The sequence below is a fragment of the Schistocerca nitens genome, chromosome 7, assembly GCF_023898315.1.
Source record: "Schistocerca nitens isolate TAMUIC-IGC-003100 chromosome 7, iqSchNite1.1, whole genome shotgun sequence".
Classification (NCBI taxonomy): domain Eukaryota; kingdom Metazoa; phylum Arthropoda; class Insecta; order Orthoptera; family Acrididae; genus Schistocerca; species Schistocerca nitens.
Window position 1 is genome coordinate 429,600,876 of NC_064620.1, and position 16,525 is coordinate 429,617,400.

Genomic DNA, 16,525 nt, shown 5'->3' on the forward strand with positions numbered 1-16,525 from the left:
GTTGGAGGCTGGTTAGGAGGTACCATATCTTATTTTGGGTTTCGTATGACACGTTTGCAAAAAGCTGCTAGATTGGTCAGTAGATACACACTTGCTCCGTCAGTTTGCGCAGACGCCGTCGCCGCCACCAGACACCATGCCAGCAGTCGGACAACCACCGCTGCCCCCATCTCCCTGCAACATCAGACACCCACGTTAATTGGCAACAGCCCTCCGACAACGTCTTTTGTGCTATGTTTTTTATGAAAACGTTCTGTCCCAGTGGCTAAATATGAGACACAAATAAGACACAGCAACGACTTTTACATTTTGAAGAGCAATGCCTATCAAATAAAATAATAAATACATCTTCCCGCTGCTGATGTACCTTAACTCCCTCCACCAATCCAATTCCTGCTCTGTACACATAACATTGGACTACTCTTATACACCATCCTCCAGAAAATCCAACCATCACCTCAACGTCATCTAAAACAGTTTACTTTGTAGTGCAACCAATGGCTAGGCAAGATCAATTCTTCCGAGATCCAAGCAATAGCTGTACGACGAATCACCCACAGTTTCTCTGCCCCAACAAACCTTCCGTAGTTTCTACCCCACCTTTTATAACATCCTATCTATATTCCGAGGGAAGTACCGACGTCAGTCGCAACTGGGCATTGAATTAATTCAATGGACAAAGTTGAAAATATCTGCCGGACTGGGACACGATCCCGGGCATTCTGATTTACACGAGTGTCTTATTTCCGTACCCAGTTGCGGCTGCCGTTGATACCGTCCTCAATATTGATATTTACGGCCACTATATCAAAAACAGTGGTGGCTTACCCGTCGGACATTCTGACAGAGCCGGCCGTGGTGGAAGATCGGTTCTAGGCGCTATAGTCTGGAACCGCGCTACCGCTACGGTCGCAGGTTCGAATCCTGCCTCGGGCATGGATGTGTGTGATGTCCTTAGGTTAGTTAGGTTTAAGTAGTTCTAGGGGACTGATGACCTCAGAAGTCCCATAGTGCTCAGAGCCATTTGAACCTTTCTGACAGAACGGACACCACACGTACAGTGAAGGAAAAAAATCGCAGAACCAAAAAATAATTTATGTGGAGTAATGAAATTTCGGAAATACATCTCTTTAGGTAACATATTTAAGTGATTAACATTGCATGATCAAAGATTAATGTAAGCGCAAGATAAGCCATTGAAAATGTAAAATACCAGTACACTAATAAATGGTGTAGCCGCCAGAGTGTTGAATGAAGGCATGCAAAAGTGCATGCATTGTGTTACAGGTACCGAATATCTGTTTGTGAGATAGAGTTCCATGCCTGTTGCACTTGGTCAATCAATACAGGGAACGCTAGAGTTTTCGCCCGATAATGTTCCATATGTACTCAACTGGAAACGATCTGGTCATCGCGTAGGCCAAGGCAACGTGTCAACACAATGTAGAGCATGCTCGATTACAACAGGGGCATGCGTGTGAGCATTATCCTGTTGGAAAACACCACCTGGATTGCTGTTTTAAGAATAGCAGCACAAAAGGTCGAATCACAAGATTCTCATACAAATTTGCTATCAGTGTGAGTGGGATACCCACGAGGGTGCTCCTGCTGTCAGACGAAATGACTCCAAACGATAGTTCCAGGTGAAAGTCCTGTGTGTGTAGCACGCAGTCATGTTGGTTGAAGGCCCTCGACTGGTCTCTTTCTAACCAACACACGGGCATCACTGGCTTCGAGGCATCTGTTATGTTTTCATCAGAAAACACAACAGACCTTCACCCTGCCCTCAATGAGATCTCGCTTGACACACTGAACTCGCATATGGCGGTGGCTTAGGGTCAGGGGAATGCACGCTACGCGCGTCTGGCTTGCAGCTGTCCTTGAAGTAACCTATTTGTAACAGTCCGTTGTGTCGTTGTGGTGCCAACTGATGCACGACTACCTGCTGTAGATTCAGTTACGACGCACCAGAGCTATACGCCGAATACGACGGTCTCCAGTCTCGGTGTTGCCAGTGGCCGTCCAGACCCCAGACTTTTGCGACCGTACGTTCTTTTGACCACCACTGCCAGCAATCATGTACAGTGGCTACATTTCTGCCAAGTCTTTCAGCAATATCGCATCCAGCTTCTCGTTGCCCTGGTACACGACCTCGTTCAAACTCAGTGAGGTGTTGATAACGGTGTGTTTGTCGCCTTAAAAGCAATTATGACCAACATCATCCTCCACGTCCAATCTCAAAACTAAAGAACGCTCACGACCATTAGAGCGTGTATTTGAAGCAAACCTGACTTTTATTCTCCTAGTGGCGCTACTAGCGACGGTCTTATCCAGCTAGCGCTAAATTTGAATCGACACATCTTTCAGATGTCTAAACGCGCCTAACAACTTTCGTTTATGTCACGTAACTCCTCCCTGGTGTTGTGATTTTTTTCTGTCAGTGACTATAAAGGGTGAAATTAAAACCGACGGATTCCTGACTGAAAATGGAGGAAGAAAAGGTCCTGTGAATCTGTGTCCGGAAATGCATCGTCGCCATTGTTTATTTTTTATTTATTTAATCGTATGGATAGGGCGCCCCCCCCCCCCCCCCCCCTCGTCGGGCAGACCATTCGCCGGATGCCGGTCTTTCAATTTAACGCCACTTCGGCGACCTGTAGTCGATGAGGATGATAGGATGATGATGAGGACAGCACAACACCCAGTCCCTGGGCGGAGAGTATTCGCCGACCCAGCCGGGAATCGAAACTGGGTCCAGAGATTTGACAATCCGTCACGCTGACCATTCAGCTACCGGGGACGGTCGGTAGATGGTGCTGACGAAAGACAGTTCTTCTTACAACGTGCCGTGTGTCCCTTGTGTGTTTCAGGCTGTGTGATTAACGCTGCGTATTGTAAGCAGCAGAATGGTCTGGCATTTAAGTTGGGAACAAACCGAGATTGTGTTTGGGCACAGCAAGCAGTTGGAAACGCTAGAGATGCAGCATGACTATACTAAAACAAGTACCGTCACAGACACCAATCACATCATATAACTTTTCAACTCCTTTTTGGGCGTTTGTGTGATCAAGGGTCCTTTCAGGCAGACGAATGTGCAGGAAGGTGGAGGGTTGTGCGTACACCAGATATGGAGGGCCAGATTCTACAGGATATTGATATGAACCCTAGTACAAGCTCCAGGCAAGAGGCTCGCCAACATCGTGTAAACCAAAGTACGGTTATGTGTAACCTGCAAGACAACCGCTACTATCCCTTTCACTTGCAATCTCATGACGGGCACTTTGAACATCTGTTGCGACGTGAATGCGGAACAGTCCTGTTGTGTGTTCCGGGACGATTTGTAGTCGTTCGACGCACACAGTCCATTTCCGGATACGTACTGACAGGACCTTTTTTCTTCCATTTCCTGCCAGGAATCCACTCCTGCAGTTTGTCGGTTTTATTAATATTCACCTGTGTAATATATTTGTGGGCTTGACTGCTATATCCTAGTGCGGATGCAAATAGGGTCCAGACCTCTTGCGGGAAAATAGGCGATAACTGCCTTACCTTAACCGATTCCCTCTTCTACTTTAAACTCCAAGAGAACACTACCAGTGTAAATAAACGACCACGATGTAACTTGGCTGGAATTTAGAGGAGTCAAAATAAAACAACACATTTTTTTCATTTTTGCCCAGTTTCGCTTTTAGGGGGTAAAAGACACTCACAAATGCAATTTTACATCTTATGCTTAGAGGGAATATCTTCCAAATTGTGATGTGTAAATATGTGTTTCATATAAAAGTTAAAATGTAATTACCACTCTTGAAAATTGTATAATCAACTTTTGCAATAATTTGAAATTTTGCAGAACACCCTAGCTCCATTAATTAATTTGAAAAATTAAAACTTTTGTTGCAACGTGAAGAAGCTTTGATGCCTCATACGTCAATGTGTAACAAAGCTGGTTTCTGAAATACCGATGTTGCAAAATAAGCTACACACAATGTGTTGTCGGAATATTTTCAATATAACTAGTCAAATTATCTAAACGTTCACTATTGTTATATTTATATTACTTATTTTTGTTTTGTGTTTTAAATTTATATTTTACGATTTACATTCATGTTCATTATTTTTTTTGTTTACCATTTCACATACATGTGTTATGTTAATTGAAAATGATAAGTAACTCATTATTACTCCTATGACACAAAATCATTATAATATTGATTATCAGTAAGGAAATACTTAAAACATAACGTTTTTTACACAATGCACATAAAATGAACGAATTTTTTTCACATAATGCACACGACGGACAACTTAGTGTAAAACAAAATTCAGCAGAATTTCAAGTTGTGACGTTTGAATCTCTAAATATTCTGATTTGTAATAGGCATATTTCAGTACGCTGGAAAACCTTGGTGAAGAAAAGCGATTATGTGTCAGTGACTGCAGCTTGATTATATTGTTTCTCGAATGGAGACTGACATCACAGTCGCTCAGCAAAATCAGATCTGAAAATCTTTTCAAAAAGTTTTTTCAGCTTCGAAAGCCATATACGTCTCTCTGCTGTGCCAATGCCGTCGAGCCTTTTCCTCGTGTACGACGCTGAAAACTGGTTTTTCACGCTGAACACATCCTTTTCATAGTTCAAAAACAAACTAACGTAGAGTTTGGACCGAGAATTCGAGAAAAAATCTTTTTGAAGCCACAAATATCGTAACAGCATCGAAATCCGGTAAACTAACGCCTGACCAGGTCAATAGATATTTGAAAGAAATTTTCTTTCCCAGTGCGGGAGAAAAATCTGTACAATTGTTAGATTGTTTTGGTGCTCGATGAGAAAGAACCGTCGTACTGGAGGACGAGGAATTTTTTCATCTAGTGATCCCAAAGGGCGCGACGGCACAGGTACAGCTGGGGGACATGGTATACGGCTTCTGATGTTGGAAGAACTTTGTGAGAAGATTTTCATTACTAATGGCTAGAAACACGTTTGCTCCACTGGCGTTTAGCCCATCTTTGCACGTTCATTCAAATCAGGTTTCAGGATTTCAAGGCTATTAACACCTGGTTTCAGCCAACTTTCTGTCCCTGTACTACCTTCCATGGTCGCTGCTGTAGTTGATAAATACTGTATTAATGTTTTCGTCTTCAGGTCTGCGATGGAAAACGTTACTACCGTCAGTTACCAGAGCTGATGTTCTTCCCTGTCTGAAATGAGATATCAGCCAGATGGCTGTTGGAACCGAGGATGGCCTCTGAACCTAACTGATTTGTGCTTAATCTTCGTCGCCGGGAAAGCCTCCTTCACCTCTTGGGCGAAACTACGAGGAAACTAAATAGTCGACACTAGCCTTCCTTCCCAACCTGCACTCTACTTCCAGAAGAGGCTTGTAACACGTTAAACCGGTACTGAGTAAGTCGCAATATGGTGCAATATGTTTACGGCATCACAAACCACCTGGAAACAACGACCTCGCTTGCTCCTGGCTGAGCAAAACTCGACCATATAACGTAGCACGAATGCTGCTAATGGCTGAAACACTTGATACAGGAGCTCTCGCGAGGTAGGAGAAAGAACTCGGTGCAGGCCGCAGGCAAGGGCGGTCGAAGAGTGGATTAATAGTTTTGAGTTTTGATCAGGAAAAGACATGAGTACGCTGGAAGCGAGTGCGGTCGTTTATGACCGGCAAGAGTGTAAAATGGTATTTCCCTATTATTACTCATGAGTGTCAAATATTGCATTTTGTGTGATGCCTTTCGTGTAAAGTGCTGTCTCAAGCAGTACAGCGCGGAATAAAAAAGGCGTCTCTTGGAACAAATTTTATATGCTGTTTTTCTTGAAAGGAAGTCCTGAAGTTTTCAACGGTCATCACAGTTACAGTACCACTTTATAAACGAAGTCACGACCAAGCGTTATCCTTAGCAGTGAGAGGGACATTTCAGAGGGATATTCCAGTCCCAACGTACGAAGTGTCCTGCGCTCGTGCAGATTTACTTTCAGAAGTGGGCAGTATCTTAGATCTGTCAAAAGGGGCAGCCGTGAGCCAGTATCCACTATCAGAGGTAGGTGAGTGTTGACCCACTAGGATGGGTGAATTGCAGGATATTGTGACATAAGGGAAGTTTATGACTAAATTTGAGTGGGTCTTTGCATCTATTAGTGGTGTACTTGTTGCCACTCTTGTAGGTCTAGGAAAACAGTTCGTAAGTGTATTACAAAGAAGGATAGTGTTGTTGTTGTTGTGGTCTTCAGTGCTAAGACTGGTATGATGCAGCTCTCCACGCTACTCTATCCAGTGCAAGCGTCTTCTTCTCCCAGTACCTACTGCAGCCTACATCCTTCTGAATCTACTTAGTGTATTCATCTCTTGGTCTCCCTCTACGATTTTTACGCTCCACGCTGCCCTCCAATACTAAATTGGTGATCCCTTGATGCCTCAGAAAATGTCCTACCAACCGGTCCCTTCTTCCAACAAGTTGTGCCACAAACTTCTCCCCAATTCTATACAATGCCTCCTCACTAGTTATGTGATCTACCCATCTAATCTTCAGCATTCTTCTGTAGCACCACATTTCGAAAGCTTCTATTCTCTTCTTGTCCAAACTATTTATCGTCCATGTTTCACTTCCATACATGGCTACACTCCATAGAAATAGTTTCAGAAACGACTTCCTGACATTTAAATCTATACTCGATGTTAACAAATTTTTCTTCTTCAGAAACGCATTCCTTGCCATTGCCAGTCTACATTTTATATCGTCTCTACTTCGACCATCATCAGTTATCTTGCTCCCCAAGTAGCAAAACTCCTTTACTACTTTAAGTGTCTCATTTCCTAATCTATTTCCCCCAGCATCACATTCCATTATCCTCGTTTTGCTTTTGTTGATGTTCATCTTATACCCTCCTTTCAAGACACTGTCCATTCCGTTCAACTGCTCTTCCAAGTCCTTTGCTGTCTCTGACAGAATTACAATGTAATCGGCGAACATCAAAGTTCTTGTTTCTTCTCCATGGATTTTAATATCCACTCCGAGCTTTTCTTTTGTTTCCTTTACTGCTTGCTCAATATACAGATTGAATAGCATCGGGGAGAGGCTACAACCCTGTCTCACTCCCTTCGCAAACCACTGCTTCCCTTTCATGTCCCTCGACTCTTATAACTGCCATCTGGTTTCTGTACAAATTATAAATAGCCTTTCGCTCCCTGTATTTTACGCCTGCCACCTTCAGAATTTGAAAGAGAGTATTTCAGTCAACATTTTTAATGGCTTTCTCTAAGTCTACAAAAGCTAGAAACGTAGGTTTTCCTTTCCTTATCTTTCTTCTAAGATAAGTCGTAGGGTCAGTATTGCCTCAGGTGTTCCAACATTTCTACGGAATCCAAACTGATCTTCCCCGAGGTCGGCTTCTACCAGTTTTTCCATTCGTCTATAAAGAATTCGCGTTAATATTTTTCAGCTGTGACTTATTAAACTGACAGTTCGGTAATTTTCACATCTGTCAACACCTGCTTTCTTTGGGATTGGAATTATTATATTCTTCTTGAAGTCTGAGGCGAATTTCGCCTGTCTCATACATCTTGCTCACCAGATGGTAGAGTTTTGTCAGGACTGGCTTTCCCAAGGCTGTCAGTAGTTCTAATGGAATGTTGTCTACTCCCAGGGCCTTGTTTCGACTCAGGTCTTTCTGTGCTCTGTCAAACTCTTCACGCAGTATCATGTCTCCCATTTCATCTTCATCTACATCCGCTTCCATTTCTATAATATTATCCTGAAGTACATTGTCCTGGTATAGACAAGGATAGTGTAGCAGTCACAAATTGTAGTGAGAGTGCCTTGTCGTTTACTGTTAGGTTGCATCACTGAGCAAGTCGCACGAAACGATTTTGTCGATCCTTTTCTTAATGGTAATTAGAATCGTATTTGTTTTAACGAGAAATATTATGAAGCGTTTCAGAAGGAATACACTCGAGTTGAAGATTTGGCTGCGTGTGATCTTTCGTATTCAGGGTGGGTGCATGACGCAGCCAAGTGGTATAATGCGACCTTTCAATCCCGGCAGGTACGCAATAAGCAGTTGTATTAGCCTGGAGATACTAATATCGGTAAAAGTGCTTTGACTGAGATATCTACATGTATATCGATACTCCACAACCCACGTCAAGGTGCGTGGAGGAGGGTACCCCATACCATTAGTAGTCATTTCCTTTCCTATTCCATTCGGAAATAGAACGAGAGAAGTACGACTGTATGCATCTGTATGAGCCCTAATCTATCGTATCTTATATTCGTTGTCCTTAGGCGCAATGTACGTAGGAGGCAACACAACTGTTCTGCAGTCAGCTTCAGATGCCGGTCCCCTAAATTTTCTCAATATTTTTCCTCGAAAAGAATGTCGCCTTCCCTCCAGGCATTCCTGTTTGAGTTCCCGAACCGTCTCTGTGACACTTGCATGTTGTTCAAACCTACCAGTGGCCGGCCGAAGTGGCCGAGCGGTTCTAGGCGCTTCACTCTGGAACCGCGCGACCGCTACGGTCGCAGGTTCGAATCCTGCCTCGGGCATGGATGTGTGTGTTGTCCTTAGGTTAGTTAGGTTTAAGCAGTTCTAAGTTCTAGGGGACTGATGACCTCAGATGTTAAGTCCCATAGTGCTCAGAGCCATTTTTGAACCTACCAGTAACAAATGTAGCAGCCCGCGCCTGAATTGCTTCGATGTTTTCCTTTAATCCGGCCGGCGAATAGGCCGCATCAGCGTCCTACATACGGTTTCCTTTGCAGATGAACCACACTTTCCTAGAATTCTCCCAATAAACCAGAGTAAACCATTCAACTTTCCTGTTACTGTTCTCACATGATCTTTGCATTTTTATCTTTTGGCAATGTTACGCCCAGACATTTGAACGACGAGTCAACAAGGACACTACTAATGCTGTTTCCAGAATTACGGGTTTGCTTTTCCGAATCATCCACATTAACATTTTTTTGCATTTATATGTAGCTGCCTTTCATTACACCAACTAGAAATTGTGTCCGTCATCTTTTGCCCTTCTCTAGTCACTCAATGACTATACCTTACAGTATACACAGCATCATCAGCAAACAACCGCAGATTGCTGCCAACCCTGTGAGCCAAATCATTCATGTATATGGAGAATAGCAGCGGTCCTATCACACTTCCCTGGAACACTCCTCATGATATCCTTGTCTCTGATAAACATTCGCCGTCGAGGACAGCAAACTGGGTTCTGTAACTTAAGAAGTCTTCGATCCACCACGTGTCTGTGAACCTATCCCATATGTTCGTACCTTCTTTAACAGCCTGCAATAGGGCCCCGTGTCAAACGCTTTCCGGAAATCTAGAAATATGGAATCTACCTGTTGCCATTCATCCACAGTTCGCAGTATATAATGAGAGAAGAGGGCAAGCTGATTTTCGCAAGAGTGATACTTTCTAAAACCATGCTGATTCGTGGACGTAACCATTATTCACAGAATGGAAACTTATTTGTAGTCGGCTGAGCTGGTTTCATTTTATATCCATAAACAACGAGTACACATAATGTATCATTTTATATCCATTAACAACGAGTACACATAATGTAACGATGGCCATTTTATATTTTATGATTGATTACTGTATTTTATTTTGGATTACTCTTGTGACAATCATGCTGTGAAACCGTTTTTAATTCTTGTTTCCGTTGCATCAAGCTTTCTCACAGTATTGCCTGTTTTGCGACCCCATCTCTGAAGCATTTTTACTTACGCATGAGCCCCCACCACTCTTTTTCCTGAGTATCGCAAAATTATGGGTTTCGACCTGGTTCGCCATTCGTGATGCTTTTAACATCATTATTGTCTTATTTTGCACGTTTTTGCATGATGTTCGCTATTGATCCTGTTCAATGCATATTCACCTGCACTTACGATTTGAAAGGACTGTTCATTATTTATACACACCCCAAATTAGTCATCACGTTTTAATCGTCTAACGCAAAATGCTACCTGGACAGGAGACGATGCTCCTATATTTTTTAAAAAAATTAAATAAACCGCATCATCTATTGTCAACGTAATTACTCATACATTCTCATTTACCGCCAAAGAAAGTTCATGATCCCAACCTGAAGCACATCAGTGCCAATTATACCTCACACACATGGACCACATATCCTAAGAATGTAAAAACCCGACCGCTTGTGCCAATTAAGTTTCCCGCCAACGTAATTTTCAATTATTGAACGTGATCTGTTCCTACTATTCCACTAAAGCTGACATGACTCCATCCGCAACCCCAACACACAACCACATCCAAAGAACTCCCAGTGTCCTGCCCCACCACTGTCCTCCAAAATATGAAATAAATAATTGAACGACTTGGTTGTAAGTGGTGCTGTGAACTGAAGACTCTCGCACAGGTAGGAAACAATACGGATCGCATAAAGGCAGAAGACTGACATCAAGAAAAGTGACATATATTTTCCTTGTGTTGTTGAACTTCCATTATTAAGTGTTTCGGTTAAAAACATTTAAAATGCTGTTAGTATCGGAAAATTTGCTGACGATAGCTGAGAAACTAGAAAGTCTGCTGGAAGTTGTACGGCCTAGTTTCAAAGGATGTTTTAGAAGCATCCTGATTTTTCTCACGTTGGTAACTTCGCGCAGTGACAGAAATGCTTGTCTCGTTCCCTCCCGATTCCTGAGCTCTTTTGTACGTACATCTTTAAGTATTCTGTTTGTTCTTCTGTATGTTACTGTGGCCAATAGTTGATAAAAATGACTTGTTGTCAGATAATTTTCACACGTAACGTGGGATTTTATAGACGGAGAATTCGCTCGTTTCATCAGAAATGGGTGGTAGGAAATCGGCCTGGTATTTGTTGAAGGAACCATACCGGTTTTAGCCTGAGGTAATTAAGGAAACCGTCAGAAACCCTAATCGCTAGATTCGGACAAGCATTTGGAAACTACAACGCCTAATCTTGACCAGTAGGCTGAGCAGTGGCGCCAACTAGGCAAAACTGAAGTCTGCCTATGTATAAAAACATGTTATTTTGATAATATAGATCAAAATTAGCGTATCAACTAACATTTCATCAGTCATAAGTTTAGGAGAAATTTGAGTGTTTCATCGTATTGGAAAACACAACTTTTCTTGTTAGAATATGCGCTATTACCTTTTATTACTTGAAAAAGAAGTTTGCCGTGTTTTTCTGATTTTATGCACAATATACTTCATAATTTTGGTTATTTAATAGTAATTTACTGTTTCAATTAGAAGTATATGTTCGTATATCTACAGAATTTTGCTTTTCAATTATGAAATTAAAAACTTTTTTTTCATTTATCATGTTCCGTAGATCCAATCAATACGGAGTAATGTGCATGAAGCGAATAAAAGCGCCTGTTAACTATTTAATCCTCACATACAGTAACTATAGTGCTTGATGATATTCACGCTTACGACAGATAAATGTAAACTAGTAGATTTGTGGGGAAAGCCACTGTTTTTGAAAAGAAAAGAAAAAAAATCATAATTTTCACTTAAATTAAATAACTACTGTTATTACCTGTTGGTAGCATAATATTGCGACGAATACATTGGTACTTTAAGAAAATGATTACCTACACCTGAGACAAAGGGAGCCTGTCTACATTACAGCACTACTTGTCGTGTGGCATTTACAATTAAGAATTCTACTTGCAGCTAACAGGAATTTTCAATCTTTAAGCTAGATAATTTGTATAAAGGGCAATTAACGAGGTATGTCAATAATTTTCCAGCTTTATGTGAGACGGGAGATCCTTAAAGACATTGGCATAACTTCATTCTGAACTCCAGACAGTAAGGCAAATTCGTTAGCAAATCCTCGTGTATATGAATGAAACCACGGCTACATATACCGAGCAGATTCTTTGTCTGGCACTAGCTACATTTTGCGCCTGGATCGTTGTGTCTCTAGCATACTTACATGGATACATTAAATTCACGCGGGCACACACACACACACACACACACACACACACACACACAATGTGCGTATTTTCATTCCACACAGTTTAGCATGTCTAGGAATAACTTCATTTTCCTTATCATTCGTGGGATAAGACATATAGACTTTTGGATGCAGATCTGCACAAAATTCTAATTTCATTTACGTCGCCGTAATATTAATTTCATTCAGTTCAACAGCAACTTTCCTTGCAGCAGTGTAATATTTATTTACGTTCCAGACGTGTTTCGCCTTTTATATTGAAGGCATGTACAGTGTATTTAATGTGGAATAATATAATTTTACATGACTGAAAATTTATAGTTGCCCGTTGGTCCTGTTAAAATCTGTTCAAAATGGTTCAAATGGCTCTGAGCACTATGGGACTTAACTTCTGAGGTCAGTCCCCTAGAACTTAGAACTACTTAAACCTAACTAACCTAAGGACATCACACACATCCATGCCCGAGGCAGGATTCGAACCTGCGACCGTAGGCCCGGCCGGCTAAAATTTGTTTTCTCCTTTTGTGGTCAGGTAGGATGAACGAGTGACTGTGACATTTTATTGAAGTAAAAATTATGGCGTGAAAATTTTTCGAATCTATTTCACACGTAGGAACGAAACTTTACCATTTCTCATTAAATCCAATGAAAATGATTGTAATATAAAAGGTGAAGCGTTTCTGGAACATAAATACGTTTGTACAATTATATTTTATAATTCCAAGTCCGCTACAAAGTTTGATTGCCTTGCTTTACAAAATGCCTATTTCGACTGATTGCTATCATCAGGTTATCTGTGCGTAAATGAGACATAATTTTGGTACATTGTTTCTAGATTGAATTATTAAATGGATTTCATCATTATACATTTGTACATACGTCCGATGGTTTTGATACCCATGCAATATCGATGCTGTTGTCACTATCTGTATGCAAAACCGTATAATAATGAAATCCATTTAGTCACTGTCTTTAAAGTTAGAGATAATGTACCAAAATTATGTACCATTTATTTACCTGATGTACCATTTATTTACCTGATGTACCATTTATTTACCTGATGTACCATTTATTTACCTATGTTGGCAACTGAGCCGAAATAGGCCCCATGTAAAATAAAAGTAATCGAACTTGGTAGCGTACATGAAATTATAAAATATAATCATACAATATCTCAAAAAGATGTCTACAACGCTGTGGGCCCAGGTGAACATAAATAAATAAATCCGGTATTACTCTGCAGCAGGAAAACGGCATTTGAATTTATAAAGCAAATATTTATATATTCGCTGCGGAAAATGGCACATCAGCTAAATTGCCGTCGTGATAATTCGCGCTCACATTTCGTAGACTTCTGTAGATTTATTCAGTAGCACAGTGCGGATTAATTGCGCAATAGATCAAGCACCATTTCCTGACGCATATTAATCTAAGTTATGTGGGTCATATTACTCGACAGCCCATAACTTGAGCGTTACAAGCAGCTGTAAAGTCAAGTGGTGTGATGCCCCCCCTTAAGCCAGTCGTTTGCGTTGAGAGTGGTGGTTACTAACAAAGCGGTTAAGGCGAAACATTATGAATGTGGAGAAATGGAGATCAAATTCGTTTCTTGCCATTCGTATTAGGACCTCCTCAGGTTTCCTTAAATCGCGTCAAGTGAATGCCAGCAGTGGTCATTGATCAAAGTCGAGGCTAATTCATTTAATATTGCTAATCTAAATCCTACGTGAATTGTTGTACATGAAACATCTTTGGGTTTCACTAATTGCCAGAAGTCAAAACAGAGAACGCTGAAACGGATACACGCCATTCGCAAACACTCTGCTAGCAATTGTGCAATCCCATCACGCCTCGCAGAAGAAATGAAGAATGCTTCGTGAGGCTGTTTGCAGACAATGATGTTGTCTATTGGAAAATTGCAGCGCTAGAAGTATGTAACGAAATTACGAAATACCTTCAGTGGATCGGAAGCATGTAACGAAATTACGAAATACCTGCAGTGGATCGATGCTTAGTGCAGGGACTGGCGGTTGACTCTCAACATTAATAAAAGCGACACATGCTGCACAAACGGCGGAAATGACCGTTACTGTAATACATTAGACAATATCATCAGTTTCAAAGCAGCATTTGAATTTTTGTTCTAGGTTGAAAATTGCGGCGCCTCGCACTCCGCGAAAGCCTTTCCTCAATGTCATGTAGCGTCATATGAGTGCATGTTTTTTACTTAAAAATACATAATACAATCTTAAACGTGTACAATAAAAGTCCAAAGTCAGTTTTCTAATTGTTATTTTATTGAAAAATCTTGAATATCGTTTACAAAATCCATGTTATCCTTATCTCCCCTTAAATTCAAAATCTGAGATGGGCTCTATATTTCCTACCACTCTACTTCCGTGTATATACTTTCCACATAAAATACAAGTAACTTTGTTAACTTACCTTCTCTTCGCCGATGGTATCGGTCCTTGCAGAAAACAGTTTATTTCCGATAACACCTGCTACACTCTTAACCACTTCTGACTCACTGCCGCTAATTCACTACTATGTCTTGAAACACACCCGTCTCTCTTTGTGGAGTAAATGTACACCTCCGTCTTTCACAAAGCTATGCAAAACTGCCTGTGACTGAAGAGATTAGAGGTTGCCGCCGATTGCAGCCGCTCCTGACTTATCTTATCGTCCACCTTTTATCGTTGACGCACGTTTTTTCATGCTCTTTTAAAAACAAGATGACAGGATATCACTACATGTCGGGCGCTTGTTCACCTGTCGCTGAAATCACCGATCGATTTTTCACTTTCCTGCTTCTAGTTTCTTCTCAGCCACGTTGTGCTCATACACTTGTCATCCTGTGGTAGGGAATTCACCTCGGAGCAGCTCTCCAATGTGGACAAAGAACTGCTGTTTTTCCTGTTATCGCTGACGGTAGAAGCATCGGAATGTTGACCAATTGCTCAATGTAGATAGAGATTATCTGATAGATATCCAGAAGAGACACCATATGAATGTAAGGTTTTAAATCCCAATAGACAATATAACTGAAGCCATAACAACTGTTTCGTGAAATAAGTAAGGGAGGAAAACAGAAAGACCACCAAGTACGCACTGGCATTCACATACAACTTCTGATTGTCTTGCATTTCATATAATGTAAGGAAAAACCAAGAGACGAGGAGACATTGATATCAAATGAATGTTGGTGGCGAGTACAGGTTTGATAAGGAAGTCACTTGTTGGCCAAGTACGATGAGCCTAACTGAAGTGAGACTTCGAGCTGTACAACAACTTATCATACGCATGAAATGGGCATAGCAAAGGATTGACAAACCATGACACGTTCATTAGCTATCTAAAAATTAGACAATATTTCTATATTTGTTAGAAATGATCCACAGTGTCAACAGTGTGCCGAGAATAACAAATTTCAGGCACGGCCTTCACTTATCGACCGAGAGCAATGACTGTCGCGTAGAGTCGTCAGTGCTAAAAGACTAGCAACACTGCGTGCAATAACCGTAGAAATCAGCGTGGGACGTACGACGAAGATATCCGTTAGGACAGCGCGACGAAATTTAGCGTTAGTGGGCTATGCCAGTAGATGACCGACGTTAGTGCCTTTGCTGACAGCACTACATCACCTGCAGCGCCTCTCTTGGGCACGTGACCGTGTCTGTTAGACCCTAGATAACGGGAAAACTATGGCTTTCAGTTGGTAGTAACTGATGGTAAGGTTCGAATGTGGCGCAGACCCCACGAAGCAATGGACTCAAGTTGTCAACACGTTTCTGTGCAAGCTAGTGGTGGCTTCATAATGGTGTGGGCTGTGTTTACATGGAATGGACTGGTCCAACTGAACCGATCATTTGCAGCCATTCAAGGACTTCATGTTCCAAAATAACGATGGAATTTTTGTGGATGACAATGAGCCATGTCACCGGGTGAAACACGTATGTATTCAGTAGCAGCGATGGCGAGGCATGACAGAATCTCTGACCAGAGAGTTATTTATCGTTGCTAGTCTGCGCTTGACCGCGCGAGAGTTCAGATGCATGTAGGGAGTCGGTAGTTGCAGTTGCGAGTTGCGAGGCTGTAGTTGTACGTAGCGAGTCGCGAGAGCATGTAGTTCGTTCGTGCCAGTAGCGCGCGAGAGACAGTCGGAGTTGTGTGTGAGGAGTCGGCGGGCGTCGACATGGGTGTCTGGTCAAGGTTCAGGACGAGGTATATTTTTTAAATAAGGTAATGAAGGAGCATTGCGCACATCTGATAATGTAATGTATGTTAACTGTAATTAATTTGTTCAAGAATTGCCCCAATAATAATTTTTTTCTCAAAGCAATCCTTTTAAGAAAATAATCATTACAATTGAAACAATATTTCCTTTGCTTTTCCTCCCAGAATCAATTTATCAGGTTGATCATAACGTTAATTTTGTGGGGACTTAATAATTTTGCACATTGTTATTATCATTGAGTTTTATTACTGTGGGAAGCTAACATTTGGCACTATTTGCATTTTTTATTCAATTC

General features: G+C 41.5%; 1 protein-coding gene across 1 annotated transcript in view; it reads right to left on the minus strand.

Annotated features, from left to right (window-relative positions):
• Positions 1-14,609, minus strand: part of LOC126195147 (cadherin-23-like) — a 460,891-nt gene extending 446,282 nt beyond the window's left edge. Inside the window, exons 1-2 of the mRNA XM_049933652.1 lie at positions 14,439-14,609; positions 92-174 (exon numbers count right to left, since the gene is read on the minus strand). Coding sequence (XP_049789609.1) covers positions 92-170 — 79 coding nt within the window. The 5' untranslated portion in view covers positions 171-174; positions 14,439-14,609. The remainder of the gene's footprint in view (positions 1-91; positions 175-14,438) is intronic.
• Positions 14,610-16,525: the final 1,916 nt, after the last annotated feature.